Here is a 26,912-nt window from a genome sequence, read left to right as displayed (position 1 = left end):
ATTACAGAATTTATCTTATTATTTCAGGTATGTGTGTTGATTAACATTTTGTACACAAAACTTACTATTGTATAATCAAACCAGTTAAGTATTGCAATGAAATTTTTATAGCTAGTTTCTAGTCCCGGTGTCGTATAATTCCTTTTACGAATCTTATATTATTTGAAATAGTCTTTAATGAAATTTAATTAATGAGTTTAATGAAAATTAACATTAACTTCAGTCTATTTTTAACTCTACTATTACGGAAGTATTATAATAAAAATGCTCAATTTTCATTTTTGTTACAACTTTTTCCATGGTAATTTTCCACTCTTGATCCACTGTGCTTTACTTAGAGCATTTAATTGTAATGTAGTTTTTTTTATTGTTGACTTCCGCCGTGAGATGAATAAAGGTATATCCGCATAAGCTCCTGGGGTAACATTCGCACTCATGTCTCTATAGTTACGTCCGAAGAGAATACCGAGTGAGTTATTTTCTTTTATTTTATTTTATCTTATTTTATTTTATTTTAGTTTTTTATTATGTTTCATTTTATTATATTGTATAATATAATAATATATTAAATGTATTATATTATATTATAATACATTATTTTATATAATGGTATGTTTTATTAAATTTTTTTTTGTAATGTACTTTTCCTTATCTACTCCAAATCGTGTTGCTATGAAATCTTTAATTTATATTAAATATACTCGTACACGCATACGCATACTAAAAAAATTTTTTTTTTGTTTTGTGTTGTTGTTGGGTCATAAACTCGTTATTTACTCATTTTCTCGCTCAGCCAGCAACAGCGCCATCGCCTTCTGTTTGGCTTACGCCAACAACCCACCCGTTGCGTACTCAATTTTTTGGGCAGATCAGAGTTGATGCTCTACAATGCTCTGCTTCGTTTGAATTGCCTTTTGTTTGGTTAAGTTGTTGCTATTGTTGTTGCCGCTCTTGTTGTCATTCTACTGCTCATGTGCTCATTTTTATCGGCCAGACCAACGAGGGCGCACCAAAGGTAATATAAGTAACAACAGCAACTACACACAAGCATGGCACACATATGTACATATTTAGCACAACAGTAACAGCAACAGCAATGAATGCAAAAGGGGAGCCTAAATAAAACTCCCCACACACTTAAAAGCAGAGCAGGGCAAATATAACAGCAACAGAAACAGCACAGCCCGCAACGAGAGCAAGTAGTGGTGGCAGCTATAGCCACAATAATAAGAGCAATAACAACGCATAATGTTATTAGGCTGATAGTTGTTGCTCTTAATATGTGGGTAACTACAGCAGCAGCAGTAACAGAGGAGGCGACAGAGGCTAAAGCAGTGCAAATTTCTGATTATATTTTGTGTTTGCTTTTTTGTTATATTTGGGGAATGACTGACTGGTTCATCACCGTCGTCTCACCGTTTTCACTTCCCTGCGTCTAATATAACCTCATCTGATGTTGGTTCATTCGTTCGTTCGTTCACTCAGCGTTCGCTGGTTCGTTCGCCTCGAATAGGTTCGTCAGCTCGTGTATGTACCTACATTGTGAGCAGCAACTCTAGTTGATTTACTGATTTGCTCAATGTTCGGCGACGTTACGCTGCATACGTTTTCTTTCTGTTGCCGTCGACTTTTATTTGGCCACCAAACCAGCTGCTACCGCTGGCTGCATTTTTGCGTTCGTTTCCAACAGACAAGTCAGTCGTACGGTAACTTTGAATCGGAGTGGATCGTCTTAACGTGGTTCGTAGAGATTCCAAACGGCATGGATAGATGAACTTAGTTTTGTATACCTCTTCCTGCCTACGTACCACACTAGCGTGAATACGCACCAACCAAACAGCCAGCAGCAAAAATAAAACTCAACCACCTCGTTCGCTTCCACATAACACTTGATATATTTTATGTATATATGTATGTAAAATTTGTACGCACGAAATACCATAGCAGGAGAAGCAGCAGTGTACAAATATATTGTGTGTATGTCGTACAATCAACATATGAAATATAAGTATATACTTGCACGCGCGAGCTCATCGAGAGCAAAGTAGAAAAGTAACAAAAGTTTACAAATTGGGTGTAGATTTTTTCGGCTAACAAGAGAGAAAAAAGTGGCGATAAATTAGTGGAAACAAGACGTGAAATTTATATTAGAATTTCACAGCTAAAAATTATAAAAATGAAAACTAAAATATTTCATTTGCTAACCGCGTAATAAACAAACTAATGGTTCGCTGAAACGTTTTCAAATGAAAAACCAGTGCTATGGATAATAAAACATAAAAATTAAACAAAAGTTGTAAAATTGTTGTAAAACGGGAGAGAGTAGTTTAAGAAAATATTGAATAATTGCAGCAAGATAATTAAAACCAAGTGTTTGAAGTAGCAGAGAAATAAATTGTTTCAAAATGAAAAAATGAATTGAGCGCACGCAAAAAAAAAAATATAAAAGAGTGCAAAATTAGAAGCAGAGAACATTAAATTTACGAATTTTTTATAAAAAAGCGCATGCAACAAAAAGCCGAAAAATACATGCATACATATGCACATCTATATTGTACCAATTGTGCGAAAAAGAATTTAGTAAAGTTTTTCTGTGACAAAATATTCTAATTGAAGAATTTCATATAAAAATAAAGAAAAATTTCGTGAAACTAACTAGCTAAGCAGAGTAAAAATAATTATAAAAATTCTAAACTCATTCCTTCAATATTATATATGTATGTACAGTACAAACTAATCTCAAGTGCTAAGAAACAAAACCGTAGAGCATAGAAAAGGAAACAATATTTCTGATCTGCAGATAAAAAAAACTAAACAGTTTTGTAAAACAATTTATAATTACGTTGGAAAAAAACAGATTTAATTAAAGTTGAAAAGTACCTAATCAAAAATAAGTTTTACAAGTACCTTTTCACTAGCAAGAAAACAGAGTTTCGCAACTTCAAACCGAACCGTGTCAAAAAGTGAGTAAATATCAAAATTTTGATAAAAAAAATACGTAATATCTAAACTGTCCCTTATTTCACACACATTTGTGAAGTGTGTTTTAATTTGTTCAAAATTGTCGCCACCGACGACTATAAAATGTTTGATCCATTTGTGAAAATTAAGAAAAAGCGAAATCTGAATGTAGTTGATGTATTAGTAGATAGTATTGGTGAACTGGACGTGCTCGTCGAATCGCCAGATCAGGCGGTCGTTGAGGAGGTTGTTTTGGAAGTGCCAATAGTCGAAGACCAGCAACAGCAAGCGAAGCAACAATTGTTTCAAGGTAAAGAGCCACAACAACAGTGGCGCGAGCAACAACTGCTAGAGCAGCACCAAACACAACAACAGCCGATACACGAACAACCAGAAAAGCATGAAGATTGTTTTTGTATAAGTGGAGCAGCGCTTAACGCAGAAGTCGACGTAACTGCAGCCGCAGCTACAACACCAAACTCCAACACCTCGTCTCCGGCAATCCCCGCAATTTCACCCACAACAACAGCTACAGTTGCCACAATAGCAGCAGCCGCATCCTCCGCCACTTCACCGCTCTTGGAAGCGATCGCTAGTAGTAGTAGTAGTGGTGGTAGTAACAACACTTTATCGCAAGTAAGCCGCCAATTGGCTAGCAGCAGTAGTAGCAGTGTGAGCACAAACAATTGCAGCCGCCTGCAACAGTTGATTTCGACGCCGCCAGTGGCATTGCGCGGCTTACCTGCCTATTGTAGCAATGATTTGCAGTCAGCACAAGAACAGCAACAACAACAACAATCAACATTAGGCCCCCAAAACGCGCAACAGTCGGCCGCGTTGCCACAGCTGCAGTTGCAATTGCAACAACCAACGCACCAACCAACACCTTCGGTGTTGCAGCAACATTTGGGCCACCTAAATTTCGAAAGTGCAGCTGCAATTGGTAGCAGCAATAGTGTGAGTGGAAGCGCCAGCAGTAGCAGCAACAGTGGCAACAGTAGTTGTAGCAGCAGTAGAAGTAGCAGCAGCAGTCTGCGAAGTAGCACAGCGACGTTACAGCGGCACTTGGCCTCGCCAAGCAACTTGCTCCAGGAAGCGTTTAACAACAATTTACACAGAATTTTAAAGCGTTCACATAGTTCCTCAACATTGGCGTCCAGTAATAACAGTCACAACACCAATTCTTCCACACCACCGCCGTCTTCTTCAACGATCTCAAATTCCAATTTGGCTGCCACCACATCAACACTCTTCGCCAATATTTATGTTAATACTGCGAGCAATAGTGGTGGCAATAGCAACAACAACAATAATAATAGCCCCCAAAATCACCACCTCAATAACAGTATAATTGCCAGTCGGCTTTTTGGCAATAACAACCCCAGCCCAAACAATCAGCACAGCAATCCGAATCAGAACAACAGAAACACCAATAGCCACACCAACCTCCAACAACAACTACTGGCAGAAAGCAGTAGCGGTACAGCCGCGGCGGCAGCAACTACATCAAGTACATCCACTGCTGTGTCATCTGATTCACACTATAATAATAGCAACAACAACCAGCAACGCCTGCCGCACCATTCCCAGCATAGCCATCACCACCATTCCGCGCTTACTAATTCGATAACGAATCGTATAAATCAATCGATACGGCGGCACTTAAATCAGCAGCAGCACCAACAGCAACATCAACATCACCACTTACAACAGTGCAATCAGCAAGCGACAAATAATAATATAACAAATAACCACCGAATACAACAACAAATACAACAAGATTTGACTCCTCAACATTCACGTTTTTCGCAAGATTCACATCACCAACAGCAACAGCAACAACAACAGCAAAGCAATCAGCATTTGCAGAATCACCTGCAATCAAATCATCATAACCAGCATCATCATCATCACCAGAGCAGCAGCAGCAGCAGCAGCGGTAGCGGCAATAACAATCAATTGCATCATAACCAACAAAGCCAACAACAACTGCAACAATCTCCTCTGTGCCTAGTATTATTAGTTAAATGTCCGAATTCTAAGGAATTTTGTAATGCCGCCGCTGCCAATGCCGTCGCTGCTGCCGCACATTTCTGTGATAATAAAAGGTAACCAAACAAAATAAAAATGCAAAAATAAATACAAAAATTATAGATTTAGAATAAGATATTTTAAGTGGCAGTGCTTGATAAAAAATTACGAAAAAAAAAAATTACTATTGAATAGGCGGGAAAAGGATAAAAGTAGCTACAGAACCGAAATTTTATGTCTGCAACAAATAACTGCCTACCGTTTTTGCCGCTCTGCTTTCTAAATAGATAGAAATACCTTCATCGCTCCACCTCCGTAACTCGCCTGTCGTTTTATCCATTTCATACTCCATATCGTTTGTTCCAAAAGTTAATCGCATGCCCCAAATTCATCCGAGGCCGCTCCTAAGTGCTTTGTTGCCCTTAATGCACAGTGGGCTGAGTGAAGGAAAACTCAAAACCTGTTTTTTCGTTAATAGTCAATTCTTATTTTTTGAATATTAATTAATTTTCTCGAAAGCCTATTTCTTCATTTAATTGTCTGTATATAAAAAATGTTAAAATCAGTGAAGGGGAATGAAATGTAGATTGAATAAGATGAAAGACAAAAAGAATAAAACGTAATAAAATTCAGGGGAAAGAAATTAATAAAAGTGAAAATAAAGTTAAATAAAAAATGTATTACACCACCAACTAACTGCATTCTGTGAAACTATTATTGTACTTCTTTCTAATCTTCTCACTATTCTAACCTCATATTCCCACTGTCACTTGTGTACCTTCGTCCACCCACCATCAATTCTCGCGCGAGCGAGAGATCAAAATCATTGAGTGAAACCTATTTTAGGTTTTGGTAAGTGTATCATTTGTTGTTGCTAGTTAGATATGTGGTTATTGTACATATTTCATCGCATATATACACATAGCAACAACAGCATAAAAATTCAATTGCTTTTATGCAACAGCATTTCCATATTGATTGACACACTTTGCCGGAGAGTGATGTTATCGAGGCGGCACAGGGCTGCCACCTATACTAACACGATATGAACATAAATACCGAAATGATGATGATAACGACGATTATTGTTATTGTAGCTCAACAGGGATATTTGTATTGCGCTTAAATGTAAAAGTGTAAAATAAAATAAAATTTGTAGTACCCGGTGTCGCCTTGGTGCCTTGAAAGCCTACCGTAATACCCCTGTATGTTTTCTCTAAGTTGAAAGTTATTCTTGTTTTACGTTTTTTTTTTTTGCTGTTGCTACATCTAAACAACACCTATTTTCTACTTTTATACATTTTCTTAATTGGGTTAATTTTACTTTCAATGAATTTGATATCAACTCCAGCAGTGTCTTCTACTATTATCTATTGATCTGCTCATTGCTGCTGATTAAATATTTTGGCGCTGTTATTTTATTTTATTTTATTTTTTTATTGCTATCGATATTGTTCAGCCGCTCGCTTGTGGCTCAATAATTAGTGTTATTCTCTACAAATTATGTAGCTTTTTTGTTATGGCTTTTGAAGGGCATGCATTCTTTCAAGACTCTCAGACGCCGTTCAAACATACCACCGTATTCTTTTTGTTTTATCCTGACACTGTTGAGCCGATATTTATAGCTCACAAATAGTTACATGTTCATTGCCTGCGATAAATTAGTTTACTCATCAAAGTAAAAATGTAGGGTTACAGCACTTAGCCTGTTGTCCGACATGTTGTGTCTCATAATGGTGTCATTGTATGTATTTATATATATGTATATAATTGGCGCGTACACCCTTTTTGGGTGTTTGGCCGAGCTCCTCCTCCTATTTGTGGTGTGCCTCTTGATGTTGTTCCACAAATGGAGGGACCTACAGTTTCAAGCCGACTCCGAACGGCAGATATTTTTAAGAGGAGCTTTTTCATGGCGAAGTACACTCGGAGATTTGCCATTGCCTGCCGAGGGGCGACCGCGACCGTGTTTAATTTTCGTGTTTTCACGGAGATTCGAACCGACGTTCTCTCTGTGAACTCCGAATGGTAGTCGCGCACTAACCCATTCGGCTACGGCGGCCGCCATTGTATGTATTTAGTATTTAGTTTTTTACTTATCCTTCTGTGTGGGCGTTTATGCCTAAGCTTGTGTGATTCGTTGTCTTTTCTGTCTAGCTTATTTTGTTCCTACTTGTTTTTTTTTCTTTTTGAGGTCACAGGTCAATTGTATCCACTGCACCCCTGTGTGAGCCACTTTTCCGCTTGCAAATAACTACTTGCCTCTTCATGTTATGAAAATTTATTTTCATATACATACAAAAAATATATACAATATAGTACATACAATTCATTCAGTTCATATCCGTTCAATTACAAATTACCAATCCGGGTATGAATTTCATTAGTCAGGCTAAATTGCTTTGATTGCGGTTGGTTACGATGGAAAAGAAAAAGAAAAATGTTATAAATTAATTAAGAACGAAATTAAGGGAAATGAAGTGAACTGAATGAAAATAAGGTGAAACATGTTGTAAAAGAATGATGTGAAATGCAAAAGATCGTTTTCAAATGAAACGAAGTGAAGTCAAATGATTGAAATGAAGAGATTTGCTTTTCTACGTCCACTGTTTAAGAGCAGCCATAAGCATTACCTCACCAAAGAAAAAACAAATAACGGTACGTATAGAAAAGAACAGAAAAAGGAATTACAATAAAATTAAATAATTGGTTTAAAATTTATGAGAATAAAATAAAGAAGATTCGAATGGAAAAGTTTAGTAAAAATGTCTCTGAAGAAATATATTCTGTCTAAAAGAGACTGGTATTTTTTTATGTGCAAACTTAGTTGCTCTTACTTGCTCCGAATTCTATAGTCAATGACATACTCGTTTCGCCTGATTGGCTCCTGTTTTCCAACAAGAAACTTTCGGTTTTAAAGCCATTTTTCTAAGCTTAAAACAGGAGCATACAACTTTTTATTAATTTTTAACATTTTATAGATATATAAAACAAAGTTTGGGTATGGACAAATTCATTTTCATATTCTACCATTCCCATATATAAATTTCAACCTACTGCCAATATTTTAAGTAAAATATTCACAGCAAACTTGCAACGACATTCACTAACTATAATCGCTTCAAGGATTTACAATCAATTGTAGGGCTTTGCTTTGATGTGAAATTAAATACTGTTTTTTTTTATACGGGGAACTCTCAAGGGTACGCCGCCAGGAAGTGGCTGCTGACCACAAAGTAAAACAAAGGTGGAAGGAGAGAAAAAAGAACCTCATTTGACAGGATGAGCGGTTAATGCAACTGTTTATGCAAGTGAAAAAAGCACACAAAAGAAAATTGTCACCCAACTTAAGACAAAACGGAATAGGACTTAAAAAAGGGGATGCAACGACTTGTCAAGAATTATAACAAAAAATAATTAAACAAACTCAGCACAACACGCAAAGAACAAGAAATTTGATACGCCTGGAAGCTATAAAACCCTATCAGTGTCAATACCGAAGTAAAGGCGGCTATGTTTCGCAGAAGCCTTTGTCCCTCACTCGCAACCAGCGGTCACGCAATGGGAACTAAAAATAATAATTAGATTAAAAATAATAAAAAAAGGTTACAGACAGCTGGGCAAAACGAATTTATGAGAAAAATATGCACTTATAAAGGGTTTTTCAATTGGCGCGGGTCGATTTTGGCGCTCTGTGGCAGCCATTTTGTTTTGGTGACATCTGTCAAATCTTTTGTTTATTATTCAGTTACACGATTGAACAGCACGTTGAAATGATAAAACTTTATTATCAAAATGGGTGTTCATTAACGCAAACGTTGCGCGCATTGCGCCCATTTTTCGGTAGACGTGGTGGCCCTTCCAATTTCTTATGGCCCATATTGAACCATATGGACCTAGACGACATGTGGTTCCAGCAGGACGGCGCTACGTGCCACACAGCAAACGCCATTTTATTCCATTTCAACATCTACCCGCCCTTATTGAAAACCCCTTTATATGCATTGCCTTTAGATATGCGTAACCTTGGCACAATTACGTTCTGGATACTGTAGCAGGTTAAACTCCTACCTATCCATAATTGACCCCGACATACTAAACTAATGTCCGGCATGTGAAGGCACCTTTCGACATGCCCCATCAAACCCACTCATCTAATTAAAAGGAAAAACAGTACTTAACGTTATCACAACCCGGCATACAGGTGCACAAACTTGGAACTGCGTTCTGTATGTAGGTTTTTGTCAAAGCTGGTTTTGCTTGTTAAAAATTGGATGCTGTTAAATTATGGAGTTTATTTTACAATATTTAGAAAAAGGCTTCAAACAAAACTGTGTTTACACAATTTTCAGTAAACTTAAATCCGGGTAAAGTAGCTAAATCTGTTCACGCAACTAAGATTGTTCATATACCGCTAATCAGGAACTTAAAGGACCTTTAAATTCCTTTATCAAATAAACACATTCCATTTGATATTTTATTTTGTCAGTAAGTTAAAACAATTGTTTTTTTCTAAAAAAGTCTTATTTGTCTCGCTTTTCTTTAAGGCTTCCCTTTACAGTTTCATCTCTAAAATTTTAAAGGGCAAATATATAATCAAGAGAATTCGTACTCGTCAGCTATGCCTCAACTGTACTTCTCTTACAAGGATTTTTTAGATTTTTCGGTATTATTTACAATGCTGTTGTTGTTGTAGCAGCATAATCTTTCTCCATATATGTACAGTGCTGCTGCAGTGGCAGTCCTTGGCCGAACATAAATCCGGGTCGTTCTGGTAACGTAGAACCGACTGTCGTTGTTGTTGTGGTTGTAATACCATAAACTATTCCCAGAAATTTTTTGAGAATACTGCTGAATGTGGATCGTTCGGGATAATATAGATCTGAGGCTCGGAGAAATTGTTTCCAATCGGTCTCAAGTATTAGTTTTGAGTAATTCTGTTTCTTTCTGCTTTGAGTGAATTTTGAAATTATTTTCATGATAAAATCATATTAAGGTAGAACCCATGATAAAAATATAATAAGGTCATGCATTTGTTTGTGAAAATCGCCTGCGGTGTAAAGTCCTTCACTAAAGAGCATGCAAATGTAAAAACGAAGAATCTTAGTATAAATACATACATATGAATAAAAAATCTATTTCAAATTTTTACCTGAGTTTGATTATGAATCTATCTACGCACATATGTACTATATGCTCTTTCTAAAAGAAGAAGAAAATAAAGTGACCTATAGTTATAAATTGCATAAGCCAATTCAAGCATTTTGCTCCATTTCCCAACGGATACTTAACATTCTTCATGTACATACATATTATTCGGAACTGGTGGCACGCTTTCGTAGATGTGAATTTAACTCCTTGACTAATACTGCATAAGAAACTAAGATATAATTTATAATCGTAAGCGTAGATATACTCGTAATTGAAATGTTTGAAAAATTTGTTTATTCCAAGTTCTAATGGGGCATTCATAATTGCCATCTATGCATATACATATATATATGTATATAATTGGCGCGTACACCCTTTTTGAGTGTTTGGTCGAGCTCCTCCTCCTATTTGTGGTGTGCCTCTTGATGTTGTTCCACAAATAGAGGAAATTTTATGAAGGAGCTTTTTTCATGGCAGAAACACACTCGGAGGTTTGCCATTGCCTGCCGAGGGGCGACCGCGACCGCTATTAGAAAAAAGTTTTTCTTAAATTTTGATGTTTTACCGAGATTCGAACCAACGTTCTCTCTGTGAATTCCGAATGGTAATCACGCACCAACCCTTTCGGCTACGGCGGCATATACAGTCAGCGTAAAAAGAAAGTGTACACCACGTATTGACAAGTTTCGACTATGTTTTTTTTTGTTTACTACATATAATTGATTATACAATTAAGTTTCAACCTTCAATTAAAAAAATTGGGCATAATTTCACCAAATTTCAGACTTTTTAATCATAACTACAAAAAACTGTATATCCCATTAATTTTTTTCACAACAAAGTGCACATTTCAAGTGGCTCAAAATTCGCGTTGAATATTTGGAATTCTTTTTCGCTTCGATGTGGCACATTTACTCCATATAATGAATGTGCGACATCTTTTCTACATGAAAGAAAATTCGCAACACCTCGGCGAAAAAAAATTACAAAAACCAACGCGAATATACTTATGTACATATTTTTGTCTTCTTGATAATAAAATCAAAGCACTGATATTTTTAGGCTGAAATGCTTATCAAAAGAATGCCCTTCTTAGCCATTTGGCATACATTTGCATTGTACATGCATGCATACGAAGGTATATATGTATGTACATACATATGTTTGTTTGCCTTTTTTTGCAAAGGCCTTGACTGGAGAACCTTTTGAGTAGAACTCAAAAAAGTAAATAAAATAAAAAATTCCACGAAAACTAATTTACAAACACAAAATACATATTTGTATGTAAAATATGCATAAAATAATTGGAAAAATGAACTTCCACAAAAAACTGCTAAATTCAAAATAGGTCATACACCGCAAAGCCCATATGGCGTCAAGGACAAAGTCTGGCTGTCATGGGACCGACGCCCTGTATATGTAGATATATTTAATAGCACGCACCGCACAAGCGACACACACATGCATGCACGTGTATATACAATCGCAGGCGCATTGTGCATGCACTCCTAGCAATTCACTCGCAAAAACAACAACACCAAGAGTAACAAGTAAATTTAAGCAAACACGAAAAAAGCACAAGCACCACATCTACGTCGAGAATACTCATAAATGTATAGAATATATTTGTACATACAAATATGTGTGTATATGTGAAATGAAATCAGCGAAATGAAAAGCACAGTCAGGCATGCAGATGTGCACTCACTAATACAAACACATAATTCATTGTAATTGTATTTGCCGTATATCGTTTCTGCAAAAAAAAAATTCCACAATTGTAGCCGGCTTATCAGCTAAATAACAGTGCCAGCACCAGCAATGCCAACGGCGGCAGCAGCAGCAGTAAACCACAGCGACATGCGCCAATTACATGCGAGCAACTACAAGAACTGTTTCGGGGTGACGATGCGGTGGCGTTGCGCGTGTACACTGAATCATCGCACGCCCTGGAAGCCAGTCGGTCACATTTACCTTTGAAGGCCTTGAAAGTAAGCTTATACGCTTATTTTTATAAAAATTAAATATCGTAAGAAAGCGAAAAACAAAATGAAAAACAAAAATGCGTCTGATAAAATTCAGTAACACCAAATAAGAGGAAAGAGCAGGAAAACGACGATTGTGTATTACTACGACTGCGAAAAACAACGTCATTGCCCTTTTTACTTAAATTTGTGTTGCTAAATTTGCGTTTTTGTTATTGTTGCAATTTATCACCCTGTTCTTATTGTTCATTATTATTTCTTTTAGCCGCTCTGCGTTACTGTACGGTATTGATTTTGGCCAATACAAAAATTTTTCAACGGTAACCAAAATAAACACTCAAAATGGTTTCATTGCAGAAATTAGAATTTTTCAACAGCAATTGCATCTACTTATTCTTTATATTACGCACATACATATATATTTATAGACTAATTGATTTATCCCAATTTTGGTATAGAATAAATGGTATTTTAGGTAATTATATACTCTACCATTATGGAAATTGATCGAAAAAAGCTAAGAGTGTACCAGCCGATGCGTATTAACACCAGGACTAATAATCTCAAGGAGCAAACTGATTTTTTCTCTGTTCAAAAGTTATTAAGACGAAAAACACTTTTATATTGCTGCTATTTTCAATAACTAAATACACTTAGGGGCCAAACTTCACTTCCTTTTTACACATTGTAATATTTTGTTGTTGTTGAAGTGGTTGAATATTTCCACTAAAATACTCCTAATTAGTGACCAGCACTGGTTACTCCTACTGTCTCGTGTGATGATGTCTTTTTTTTCCAAGTCAGATCCATTTAGTGAGGTCCAAGTATAACAGCAAATCCTTTATCTCGATGTCTGAGATCATCTTCATTTGCTGTAGGAAAGGCTTACCGAAGGAGCGGAGTCGTGTCCTAGCTAGCCCCTCACATAAATAGTGGAAAAGACTTTCCTTCGCCCCTTCCACTTGACAGTTTCTGCAGATAGGATTGAAAGGGAGGTTGAGTCTGGCTGCATGCTCCTCTACTTTCCAATGACCTGTGAGGGTTGCAGTGATGCGTGAGATGCTTGGCCGAGAACATCCTAACATGGGATTTGTATGACGTTCATGTGTTTTTTGTTGTAATACATGTATGATAGTTATTTGCTTCCATCTTCTTTCGGCTAAAGCAAGATAGTGTGAAACTATGGATGCTTTTAATGTGTTCAGTGGGGTGGAGCCTGCCACCGCCTCTGCTAAGTCTAGTGTCGAACCTTTTCTTGCTAGCTCATCCGCTATCTCATTACCCCGTATGCTCCTATGACCGGGAACCCATATCAGAGTAATTTCAAGCCAATGACTAAGCAATTCCAGCTCTTCTCTACACTGTCAGACCAATTTTGATGAAATGGAGTTGGAGTCTAAGGCCTTTATAGCTGCTTCTGTCTGAGAAGATAGCTACTCTTGCACCAACAACCTTATAGAGCTTTAATGATTTGCATGCTTCTCTGATCGCTAAAAGTTCTGCCTGGAACACGCTGGCACAGTCAGGAAGACGAATTGACTGAGATAGGTTGAGTGGCTCCGAATGGAAGCCAGCTCCCATGCCACAGTTCATCTTAGAACCATCGGCATAGACTTCGATATCGTATCTTCCAATCACCTTCCCTTTGATCCATTCGGTTCTTGGGGGAAAACGTACCGTAAAGTCTTTCTTGAAGTTAAGGTCGGTGACTGTGTAGTCTGATATGTTTTTGAGCAGCGAGGGTCTTACTGTTGTCCAGCTTCCTATGTCTCTGAGTCTCACCGCGCTACAAGTAGCTATTGTTTTAATGTGTAAATCTAATGATAGCAGATGAGTTAATGCATTGGGCGCTTTAGTAGGACTGGTGCTAATCGCTCCTGTAGTTAAGATACAAGTAGTTCTTTGTATCTTGTTCAGCTTAGTTTTGTTGTATTTGTTTTCTGTTGCAGGCCACTAAACTAGTGCCGCATATGTTAGTGTTGGCCTTACAATGGTTATTGGTTACTGTAATCTGTGTAGGACCGACCTATTGGATAGTTTTGGTTGGAGACCCCATTTTTTACCCAACATTCTTTTACACCTGTAAAATGCTATATTCGTTTTCTTTACCCTGTACTCTACGTTGGACTACCAGCTGTGTTTGGGGTCTATGATAACACCTAGTTATTTTGCCTATTGGGTTAGCGTGAGACTGACGCCGTTTAGTTTTGGGAGATTAAAGTTTGGTACCTTGGTTTTCCTGGTGGATAGCATCAGTTCAGTTTTTCTCGCGTTTACACTTAAACCACAGTCCGTAGCCCAATTGCTGAGTAATACCAGATCTCCTTCCATAATCTCACTGACTGTGGTTGGAACCATTCATGAAGCCGTAATCACAATGTCGTCCGCGTACTTTAATTCCCTTTCGGTTGAATTTGGTAAGGCTGTTGTTAGCTAGTAACCATAGCAAAGGGGATAAGACTCCTCCCTGAGGGGTTCCCCTGTTGACAGAGCGTTGTACCGTGCTACTGCCTACCTCACCGATGATTATTCTAGTTTTAAGGATGTTCTCTCTCCATTCGTTGAGACCTATGTCTATGCCTAACATATTAAGAGCCTCAATTATGGAGCTTGTGCTAACATTGTTGAACACCCCCTCTATGTGGAGAAAAGCAACTAGTGAGTATTGTTTGTATTCTATGCTCCTCACAATCGCACTTGCAACCTCATGAAGAGCTGTTTCTGTGGATTATCCTTTGAGGTAGGCATGTTGAGATGGTGAAATCGTTGTGTCTGTAATCTTCTCCCTGAGATATACATCCAACAATCGCGCGAGAGTTTTGAGAATAAAGGGGGATAAACTGATGGGTCTGAAATCGTTCGCTGTATAATGACCGAGTCTACCAGCTTTGGGGAGAAAAATCACCTTAACCCTCCTCAAGCTTTTTGGAATATACCCTAGCATAAGGCTTTTTCTGAAAAAGACCTCCAGCCAAGGAATCGTCGTTTTTCGTCGTTCCACAGCATGGCAGGGAATATCCCATCTGGGCCGGCTGCTTTGTATGGTTCAAAGTTTTTCATCGCCCATAATATTCTATCTTGGGATACGATGCGATTGGTTGTAATGGATGACAGGTTGGATGTTTGAACACTGTTACTATTGTTCTCAATATATTCTGTGTTGCCTGGGAAATGTGTATTTATAAGATATTCTAGTGTGTCGGCCGAGGATTTTGTCCATTCTCCGTTATCTTTCTTCAAGAAGGAAGGGCAGGCGTGTTCTTTGGATAAAAGCTTACCACTCGTCCATTGGCACCGCAGGGTTGTGTGATATATTTAAACTATTTTTTACAAAAACTCGTAAATATTAACTTTAACTTAAATATATTGTAATTAAAAATGTATGCAAAGTTAAATGAATGATCGTTGTTCTTGGTAACCCCTTGACAATTTTTGCACGCGCTCCTTAAGTATATAATAGCCGTATTTTATAGTTTGGTTAATGTTTTTTTAACAACTATATACTTGTCGATTATTTGACGCTATTTTCATGGCAGCCCACTCCAGATTGCGGAAATTTCCTACACCATAATTAATTATAATGAATGTTTCCAGTTGTTACAACTGCAACAATTTTGATTAACAATCAATTTCTTCTTTCCTATATTTTAGTATAAAAGACTTAATATTAATACAGAATTACCATCTGATTTGAAAGGTGTTTTTACGACCTCGTTCTATTTATCGAATCGCCACTGTAATATTGTATACTAAACTAAACTAAACATATAAGTACACTAATAAATTGCAGACGGCAACCCCATTTTAGCACCCGAAATGTCAGCAATTTCACCACCACAAATCAGTAGCCATTGAAATATAATAAAGAAAAGCGAGGCCAGGCCAATATCGTGGTACGAGTGTAACCTCTATTACCTACCCAAACTACATAAGTACATAGAAGTGAAGAGCGAGAAAGAAAAAGCTGTGCGCATACTTTCACAATTCTATATATCTGTGAATATCAGTGCTGGTGCTACTTTAGCAGGCTGCCTCTTTCACTTTGCGCCACATTTGGAAGCTTTGTATCCTCATTTGCTCGCACGCTGCTGTCCTCCTTTTCTACGATACATTTATTGATGATGATAATTTCCGAAACGAAAAAATAATAAAAGAATAGAAATAAAGAAACCAAGTTTGCAGACAGCTTAGAGTTCAAAAAAAAAAAAAAACAAACTGTAAAATGTTCAATAAAGCGCCAGAAGTATTCACTTTCGTATCTCCAAAGGCAGAGGCAAGAAGATCAGCGAAATATTGGATGTTTGAATCTGTAGAAAATAGAATAACAAAAATATGAGAGGAATTTAAAAACCCGAAAACAAAACAAAAATAACAAGCAGCAGCTTTCAAAGAATAGAACTTCTTATGCGCGCTCTCTCTCTTGGTTTTGCTGCGCTTAGCCAGCCCATCATCCACCGTTGTGATGGAGCTGACGATATCTGTGATGTTGTAGTCAATGGCGAGAGTGTAAATTGATGAATTGATGACCTAAATGTTTTTGCTGTTATTACTTAAACTTTGCGCCGCACTTTGTTAGGTCTTTTTCTGTTTAACCATTTTTCCTCGTTTTATTGCAATTACTGTTGTTGCAATCACATTTGCTGGATGGCTCACGTTCGTTAAGCAACACATACGCTATATTACGCTTCACTCCCCGCTCCCTCTTCACCGAGTCGGTGGAGTTGGTTGGCCGTACATTGGGTTGATTTTGCGGTGTCAATGGATAAAAGAGTGTCGAGATAGAGAAAGAGGGTGAGCGAAGAGGAGTTCGAAATCTTTTCGTTGTTTTTTTTTTTTTTGTTATATTTTTAAACAATGAAATATAGATCAAAAGATCAAATGTTTGACACAAAGTCGAGAAAAACGTCCAGTGTTAAAATTTGCGAATAATCTAACGCTGAAAGGCTCTTGTGCTTATTTATAAAGCGCTCGAGCATAAGAATATTTAATAATTCTTTTTTAAAAATATTTTTAATTACACAACTGTTGCGATAGTGTCTAATAGTCACTAATAGCTGAATAGCATCACTAGTTTAATGTTGTTCTTGTAGCAGTTTACCAAGGTCTGCTAAGTGTGGTGAAGTTAGTCTCATCTAACGGTAGGCCCAGGCCCATACCCAGCTGTTTCGATATTGTGAGTCCAGTGGGAAAGGGTTGTTAGATGAGTGGGTTTAAGGGGGAATGTGGATATGTAATTAGTATCGTAGGATACAGGAAGACATGAGAATGAATAAAATTTAAAATTTCTAACAACGCGAATATAATAAAAATATGTAATGCTTTTATTAATAATATTACATAATTACAATTTCAAAATTCTTTATTGTGAATTTTTTGGCATTGAGAACATACATAAGTATGTTTGTTCATATGTACATATTTGATATTTTCTCAGCGGAATTATTTTTTTTTTTTTCATTTCGCAGAGGGCGTCGTTCCTCTAAACCGGATCTGCCGAGATAGTCTTTGCCTTTTTCATTTCAAATGGAGCCTTTTGCTTAAAAAGTTGAGTGAGTTGAATACCGTATACAATAATTTTAGCAAGACAAGTCAAGGATTATATGGTATCTATTGTATATTTAAAATCTTTCATCTCATCTGTTCTCAAAGAGATACTGTGGGCATGTCGTTGAGTATGTCCGGTTATAACAAAACTTGTAGTTTCTTAATAACTATAAGTACATTTGTTATATTTCCAGTACGTATGTATAATTTATATTTATTTTTTTTTTTTGTTTTTTCTTATTTTATTAAATTCAATATTATTTTCTGCTTCAGAATTATATTTTTAATAAAAAACTAAGCTGACCTTTTGTTTACATTAGCTTAAATGTTAAGTTAAAGTTAAGTTAAAAAATGTCTTTTGCAAATTCAAATGCAGTTCTTTTATAGAAAATTTAAGTGAAAAATATAGAGAGATAAAAATATAAGAATTGACTGTTTAAAAAAAAATAGCTTTTACAATTTGTTTTTCCGAGAATGTACTTAGACCATAAGGTTTGTTACAAATTAAGTTCGTTATAGATATGAAATTAGAATACTTTTTTAAGTTAGTTTTATTGAATCATGTAAATATTAAAACCAAAATTGTAAATTTTCATTCGAAAAAGTAGGGATAGTTCCGGATTTGCATCCCTTATATGTCTCCTCTACGAAGATTTCCCTTTCCTGCTCCTCGCGTGAGAATATTCGTGTAGGAGAAGCTAGAACAAAAGGGCCTGCCGTTAGATGATGACGATCGGTGACTACACCACTCTGGCAGGATCTAGTGAACTGCTACAACAACAGACATCTCAAACTTTCTTACTCCATGCTTTGAAAGAGGAAAAATCAATTTAGTCATTCGAAATAGTGGGCAACCTCTGACCTGACTTTAGCCAAAAAAAAAAGCCAGGGTGGGAGAGAAAATTGAAACCAAAAAGTCAAATGAAATTAAAATAGCGCTTTTTTATAGCTTTATAGCGTTGAAAATGAAAAACAGCTTTGCGACTTCACAACCAACAACAATATGGCCAACTGCACCAAAAGTTAATGAAATAAAAAAAAATGGCGGGAAAAGTGGCAACAAGCAGATTGCAATGAAAAATTACAATAAAAAAGTTTGAAAAAAAAAATGCAACAACAACACACAATGTGCTCTTGCACATTAAAGTTTTCACCAAAAATGAAATTTAATTGCAATTGCAGTTGCAGCTATAACAACTGGATAAAAAGTAGCGCCAACATTTCACCGCCGCTAAAGCGAGCAACACCGACGATGGTGGGGTTGTTGGTTGTTTGTTGATTGTTGCTTGAAGCCGGTGAACGGCTGTGATGAAGTCAATGTGCAGCAAAAGCGGTAATCGTATTCGTAGCCACTGAGGAAAAGTGAGCACGTTATTAAAAGAGAGAGTCGCGTAGCGAGAGTGTATATTATTGTATATGCTATCCATTTTCACCGCATTTCTCTTGTACGAGTAGTTGCTTTCATTTTTATTCCAGTTGTTTTTCTTACATTTTTACGCATTTGTGACGCAGAATATCAAAACCACTGCAGCAAAATGCATTCCCGCATTGCTTATGTTGTTGTTGACAAATTATGCTGCCTCCTTTTTTGTCTTGCTGCAATTATTGTTTACTTATTGAATCTGTTATGTGCTCCCGCTTACCTTTATTTATGATCATTGCGCCTGTAAAAGTTGTTGAACTGTCGCCGATGAAAACAACAAAGTCAACAACCAAAAATGTCGGGCGCTTTTTTCAGCCTAAATTGTTCTTTATTTGTGAGCATTTTTCACTTAGATAACAGTAGGTGGTGACTCCACACTTTTGCAAAAATTAAGTATTTAATGGCAACAACAACAGAGTTATTTAGTGAACAAGTTTTCGTAAACCCCCAAGACTTCCTTGTTGCTGTAAATGTTTACTTATAAATAAAAGATCATCAACCGACAAATCGTTTTTAACTTTGAACAATGTGTAGAACACGGTTTCGATGAAAACACACTTTTTAAAAAAGGATAGCAACATTACTCCTGGCAACATTTGCATATAAAATATAATAATTACCAGAAAGAAAATTCTAAAGTGAATAACGCTGAGTCCAAGTAAGATGTTATACCACCACGTTTTCTGTCAAAAATATTGGGACAATTTTTATATTAATGGCCCATGTTTGAAAAAAAGCATTATAGGGTGGGAGGCGTCTCCCACATTTTAAGTTCTTCAAGTTATTTGACTTCGAGGCTTGTAAAATTTACCAACATTTCGCCTTCGAGTATTTTGGTTATTTCAACAAAAAGTGCTGCCAGATACATGAAAAACCAGCAATATAAAAACATCATAGAAGACACTAATTGAATAAAATGACCCAATGTTATGGTTTATAGGATAATTTTTCATATACGTGTGTGTGTTCAAAATTCGCGATACTAATTTTGTGTTTTTTTGAAAAATTATTTATTTATTCATTAATATCTATTTTGGCCCCTTCAAAGTAATCCCCATGGGATATTATGCACTTGTGCTAACGTTTTCCTAATCTTCGAGGCACTTCAAAAAATCATTTTTTTTTCTATCTTGTTCAGCTCCCCCTTCGATGCCGTCTTTATCTCGCCAATCGTAGCGTAGCGTCGTCCTTTCATGGGCCACTTCAGTTTCAGGAAAAAAAAAAAGTCACAGGGGGCCAGATCTGCGGAATACGGTGGCTGTGGCATCATTAGTGTGTTATTTTTGGTCAAAAAGTCGCGCACAATCAACGATGTGTGAGCAGGGGCGTTATCGTGATGCAAGAGCCAATTTTTGTTCTTCCTCAAATCCGGGCGTTTATGGCGGATTGCTTCGCGCAAATTGCGCATAACTTTCAGGTAATATTCCTTATTGACGGTTTTACTCTGTGGCAAGAACTCATGATGCACAACGCCCCTGCAATCGAAAAAAAAGGTAAGTAAAACTTTTACATTCGACCGAACTTGGCGCGCTTTTTTCGGTCTTGGTTAGTGCGGCAGCTTCCATTGAGATGATTGAGCTTTGGTTTCCACGTCATAACCATAAACCCCCGATTCGTCACCAGTTCGAACCCTCTGAAGCAAATTCGGGTCGCCGCGGACAGAGTCCAACATATCATTAGCAATGTTCATGCGATGCTGCTTTTGGTCGAAATTTAGCAGTTTTGGTACCCATCTCAATGCCAAATTATTGAAAAAACTCGAATGGCACGAGTCAATCGATATGTCTAGGTGCTCAGCAACTTCTCTAATGGTTTTTCGACGATTGGCCAATACCATTTTCTTCACTTCATCAATTTTTTCGTCTGTTGTTGAAGTGCTCGGGCGTTCGGCACGCTTTTCGTCGCTCACATCTTCTGCCATCTTCGGCCTTCTGAGAACATTTTGTACCACCGATAAACGTTGCTTTGGTCCAAAGTAGCTTCTTCGTATGACACAGTCAACATTCGGAATGCATCCGCGCACTTAATTTCGTTTTTCACACAAAATTTGATACAGGCTCTTTGATCCATCTTTTTGAATAGGTCAAAATCGAAGATGAGCCGAAACACGTCCAAGCAAAGCATCTGTCAACAATTAACTGAACAACCACCACCTATTGCAGACGAATAGCTTCCGCTACCTCGTGACACCCTCGTAACTTTGGCTCAATAACGGTCTGAATGTTGTAATAGGTTAAACTCCTACTTATCCAGAATCGACATATTATATAATATGTTCGTAGTGTGAAGGCACACCGCACGATACTAATCCCCTATCCACATGCCCTCTCAAGTCTGCTGATTTTCCTGACCCCTCCCTCTGGACCCATCCTATTGAAAAAGCACGTTTCCTGGGCCTCCCGTTAGATGAGTTAGACGATGACAATCGGTGATTACACCGCACTCGCGTGGCTTAGTAAACTGCTACAAGCAAAACAAAGATATTGAACTCCACACGATTGGTCGAACATACCAAATTGCCTTCTGGTTTATTGAACTCGTCTACTGTTTCTAACAGTATGTAGCTGTTTTTCGGCAGCCACGTCACTAGTTTACCTTCTCACTCTATATTTCTATGCTGGCCCTTACGTCGGTTTGCTGGCAGTTTTTCTTGTTGCTGGATAAATTATAAATAATTGGCTAAAGGACGAAATTAATATTATCGTCGGTATTATTATTATTATTTCCATACTCCTTTATATTTCTAGCCATGTTCATTGCCAAGTTATCCTTGCAGCTTCCAAGTCAGGGCGGCATGTGGTTTTTCATCGTAAGAATTTCCCCAAAGTATGCTCTATCCAGCCACCCATATCTTTATTTCATCGGTGATGCTTTTGGGTGTGTAATTCTCCAGAGCGTCAGGTTTGTTATTAAACTTAACTATTTTAAGTATGTTGTGGAAACACGTGCTAATAAACGCTTGCATCTTTGGTTTCGTGGTAGATGTCATAGGCCAAATTTCGGATCCATACTACAGCACTGACTTAATGCGCGCGTTAAACATTTTGAGCTTTGTACAAGTTCTGTGATACCTCGGTATAAAAAACTTTTAGTTTTAAATTACTTTTTTTTCACCAATATTCACATCAAATAATAATAATAAAAAGAAAGAGAGGGCTGCCAAAGTGAACTACGATTGCACCGCAGAAATAGGGTGTTGCGCGAATTACCGAGAGCAAATTATGATGACTATGAAGAAAAGAGCTAGCCGGAAGTTTTTATAGTTGCAACTTCTGTGAAATATCAAAAATAACATGTATCTCTTCTTTTGTTAGTGATGTGCATTGATATTCTCACACTCAATAGTCACTATTCCAATACTTTCCATTCCTGATCTCATAAGCATTTAAATTTCCCTAGCAAATTTTCACCATTTAAAAACAATAAACAAATCAAGACATTTTCGTTTTCACTACCAAACATTAAACATATCAAATATGCACAATTTGGCTTCCCACCTTTCTCTCAACTTAGTTGTGCTCCCGTTATCCCTCCTCTACCTACGTGCATTTACTCGCTTACTAAATATATTTATTGTTTATGTATTGTGAAAATTTAGCGCATTAGCGAACGAATAATTTGTGTGAGTTGTTGTTTGATTTTTATTACCATTTTCTACCATTTGGATTGGCTTTTGTATAGAAAGTGCAGAGGAATGGTAAAAGCGGCAAAGAAAACGCAAAAACGACGCCGCGTTCGAAAAAAACGATGCCATAGACTTGAAACCAAATCAAATAATGTAGGGAGGAAGACAAGCCATAGCCAGCCAAATGCGCGAGGCGATGTCGTTCCACTGCAGCACGAGTATATTTAAACTCTCACCGTTGTTAAAAGTAAAAAATAAAAGAAATTGATAGTTAACTGGCTGGCTGGTTGGATAGTTAGTTGACTGGTGGCTTATTACACTGGAGAAGAAGAAATGAGGCTATCTACCGCACGTTAGTAATGGTGCTCGAAACTCTGAAATGCACTCAATGGAACTTACTATATAGTGTATATTTCTCCCATCGCTCCGATCGCTGGCTATTTGTTCTGTGGTAGTGGTACATGATGTGTGTATGCAGATAACTCGATTATCGGCGGTATTTCATTCATTTTCTTTTTTGCGCTGGTTTTGTCGCTCTCTGCTTTCGCTCTACGCTTTCTTTTTATTTATTGTTGCCTCGTGCCTTTTTTCTTTTTAATATTGATTAGTGGGCACGATATAAATATCAACTAAGCGGCCGCGGCGCTGCCATGATATTATGTGAACTCACTTTGGTTGGTTGTTTGGGTGATAGTTGTTGCTAATTTTTAGTTTTGAATATTTTCTTGTCTTATTTTTGTTTTGTTGTTGTTGCTATTTGCATGCACATTTTCGAAATTTTGTGAAAACCGTTGTATCATATTGTGCAACAACAACGCGCAGTTACGATCGGTGACTATCTCTTGATATACGATTATTTCGGTATAATTTTAATAACTATTTTTTGTTTATTTGTTTGCGGTTTGTCCCACGTGCTCGCTCACCTCCTGCTTAAAGTTTTAACTTCTTTCTCTATTTGTATACAAACTGAAAAGTGAAAGAGCACCGATGCGGAAGCGTTTCTTTTGCTGGTGAAAAGCTGTCGTGCGCTGTCATTGTTGTCCGCCCACGCTTTTTCACAGCAACCAGCGCCAGCTTCTTTTTATTTATTAGTTTACATATTAATAGTTTTTTCTCTTTCACTTTTTTCTTATTGAAGCGTGGAAACAATGGCGGGAAAGCGCAACTTTTTTCAATACGCCTTTCTTTTGAAATTCCAAACAAAAAAAAATATTTTTTATTTTAACACGATCGCTTTACGTAATCCGTCGCTTTCGCCCTTTTATTGGTTTTACTCTGTTGTTTTTGCTGTTGTGGCTTTTTGGTATTAATCACCTTAAATGTATGTAAATAGTTACGTTACAACAGGTCGCGTTACAAAAAACAGTATGGTTCGCAAGACTTTCAATTGTGTTGCAATGACTCCAAATTATTTACTGATTATTTGGCGCTCTCGCTCATTCAAGTAAACTGCAATACGCTCTAATACACGTTCCCACGACAGTCGGTTCTACGCTACCGCAACGACCCGGATTTATATCCGGCCAAGGACTGTCACTTCAGCAGCATTCCCCATATATGTATGGGGAACAACAACAACTACAACGCTCTAATACGCCCTTAGCTCATCTAATTTTTAGTTGATTGCTAAATTTGGTGATCGAGTGGATTGAAGGGAAGTAAATGGTCACCAAACTGCAAGCCAACTTGCCTAAGAAGGTATGTTTAAAGCCAACTGCAGTAGCTGGGGAGAGAAAAGGCGCAACAAATAGAAATATGTACTGCTAAGTTATAAGTTATTGTTTTAATAAGCTGCATTTTGGCGACTCTTATCCACTAGCCACTTACATCTACCGACCGTTTTCGAAAAAATTATGTAATTTAGTTAATATGTTTTAATTTTTTTTAAAGTGTGGGTCTGGCTGCCATTTCATTCGGCTTGCCTAGTAAATTGTGTTTTGTATGGTCAAATATTTGAAGAAGGAAACTTACATTCCTTAACCTTAGCTAGGTACATACATATATAAAGTTTGTATGCTGTATTTTGGGCAGATGTGTTTGCATGACTTCCGCAAACTACATAAGTATAGTACGTGGTAGTAGTTAGGTATCTGTATGTAAGTATGAATGTTTATTTTTTAATATTGTATTTTGCTTAAACAGTTACACAATAGTGAAATCGTATTTTTAAAGCCGCGCTGATTTACATTTGAATTTTTACCACAGAAAATAAAATCTTTGTTGATTGTCGAACACTCGCCTGAACCTTTATTAAAAGTTGGAAAGGGATTTTTTATTAAAATCCTAAAAGGAAATCATAATTTTATCATAAAAAATATGTGGTAAAGAAACGTAAGATAAAATGCAAACTATATTGTTGTTATTGTAGCATTAACCGGTTATAAACCCAGAATGTTCCGGTAACGTAGATCCGACTGTCGTGGGAAACTGAGCATTGTTGATGTAAATCATCCCAGAATTAGCTTATATTGTATATATATATTAGTACTTACACCCTTTTTGGGTGTCTGACCGAGTTGCTCCGAGTAAGCCTACTCCGCACGGCAAATAGTTTTTTTATGAGCAGCCGAATGGTTTGGTGCGTGACTACCATTCGGAACTGCGTAGGTTCGAATCTCTATACAACAAAGAAGAGAACAAGTTTTTTCTATTAGCGGTCGCTTCTCGCCCGGCAATCCACCGAGTATATTTCTGCCATGAAAAAGCTCCATGTTTCCTCTGTAGCGTTCATTTATCTAAATTGCGTTTCCAACGGCATTTTAAAAGAAAAATGGGCCAATGGTGCTACCGCTCCAAACTGGCATTCTCTGAGGATGCACTGACGTCTTGACGACCACGTGTGGCTTTTCCGATCCGCCGAGATAAAAATAACCTTCGTCCGAAAGTAAAATCAAAAGTGTTTCTCCATTGTGAATTATTCTAAAGCCCAAACGAGGTTTCACACAGGTGACTCGCTGACGTGTGACTTCTTCAACCTGATGTTGAAGAGGATCTTGCGAGCCGCAGAACTTAATCGTCCAGGCATAATTTTTTTTAAAAGAGCGTGCAATTGTTGGCGTATGCCGATGATATTGACATCATCGAGCTGTTAGTTCTGCCTTCTCCAAAATGGATGAAGAGGCAAAGCGAATGGGTCTGGTGGTAAATGAGGACAAAACGAAGTACCTCTTGTCATCAAACAAACAGTCGGCGCACTCGCGTATCGGCACCCACGTCACTGTTGACAGTTAAGATTTCGAGGTTGTAAAAGACTTCGTTTATTTAGGAACCAGCATTAACACCGATAACAATGTCAGCCTTGAAATCCAACGTAGAATCTCTCTTGCCAACAAGTGCTACTTTGGACTAAGTAGGCAATTGAGCAGTAAAGTCCTCTCTCGACGAACAAAACTAACACTCTACAAGACTCTCATCATGCCCATCCTAACGTATGGCGCAGAAGCTTGGACGATGACAACATCCGATGAAGCGACGCTTGGAGTGTTCGAGAGAAAGATTCTGCGTAAGATTTTTGGACCTTTGCACGTTGGCAACGGCGAATATCGCAGACGATGGAACGATGAGCTGTATGAGCTTTACGACGACATAGACATAGCGCAGCGAATAAAGATCCAGCGGCAACGCTGATTAGGTCATGTCGTCCGAATGGATACAAACGCTCTGGCTCTGAAATCAGCCTCTGAAGAGGAAGGCCTGCGTTGGAAAGATCAGGTGGAGAAGGACTTGGCTTCATTTGGTGGGTCCAACTGGCTTTGTTAAATTCTGCCAAAATCGCGTAAGCGGTTACTGCGCCAATTAAGAAGAAGGAAGGCCCGAGCTGTAACTAAACGGATGATGGTGTGCCTTCAATTGCTAAGTCAATTAAGCTTCTTTGTAGGCTAATATGCGACCTTCCAAAGCACCCATTAAACGCGCACTTGATTGTCTTTAGAGATAATTGCAATACTTAAAATAAATATTGCAATCACTACAAAATTTTCTCTAATATTTAAGTTTTGTGAACTCTATTGTTCGAAATTTCAATTGTGGCTTGTTTGTTCGTTTGCCACTTAAAACATATCGAAGCAACGATCGCATTGATCGTGAACTTCTCACTTGGACAGTGGCCCGCGTGACAGCTCGGTAAAGGAAGCTGTATTCTATTGTTGTTGTGTATAAAAAATATGTATAATATGATTTAATATGCTTAGTG

At 37.4% G+C, this 26,912-nt stretch overlaps 1 protein-coding gene across 1 annotated transcript in view; it reads left to right on the top strand.

The window, feature by feature from the left end:
* The first annotated feature begins 1,686 nt into the window (after positions 1-1,686).
* LOC129236452 (protein roadkill) overlaps positions 1,687-26,912 on the top strand; it is a 46,776-nt gene continuing 21,550 nt past the window's right edge. Inside the window, exon 1 of the mRNA XM_054870847.1 lies at positions 1,687-5,069. Coding sequence (XP_054726822.1) covers positions 3,085-5,069 — 1,985 coding nt within the window. The 5' untranslated portion in view covers positions 1,687-3,084. The remainder of the gene's footprint in view (positions 5,070-26,912) is intronic.

This window comes from Anastrepha obliqua, chromosome 1 (assembly GCF_027943255.1).
Source record: "Anastrepha obliqua isolate idAnaObli1 chromosome 1, idAnaObli1_1.0, whole genome shotgun sequence".
In the NCBI taxonomy this organism is placed as follows: Eukaryota; Metazoa; Arthropoda; class Insecta; order Diptera; family Tephritidae; genus Anastrepha; species Anastrepha obliqua.
This window is presented reverse-complemented; position numbering and strand designations above follow the sequence as displayed.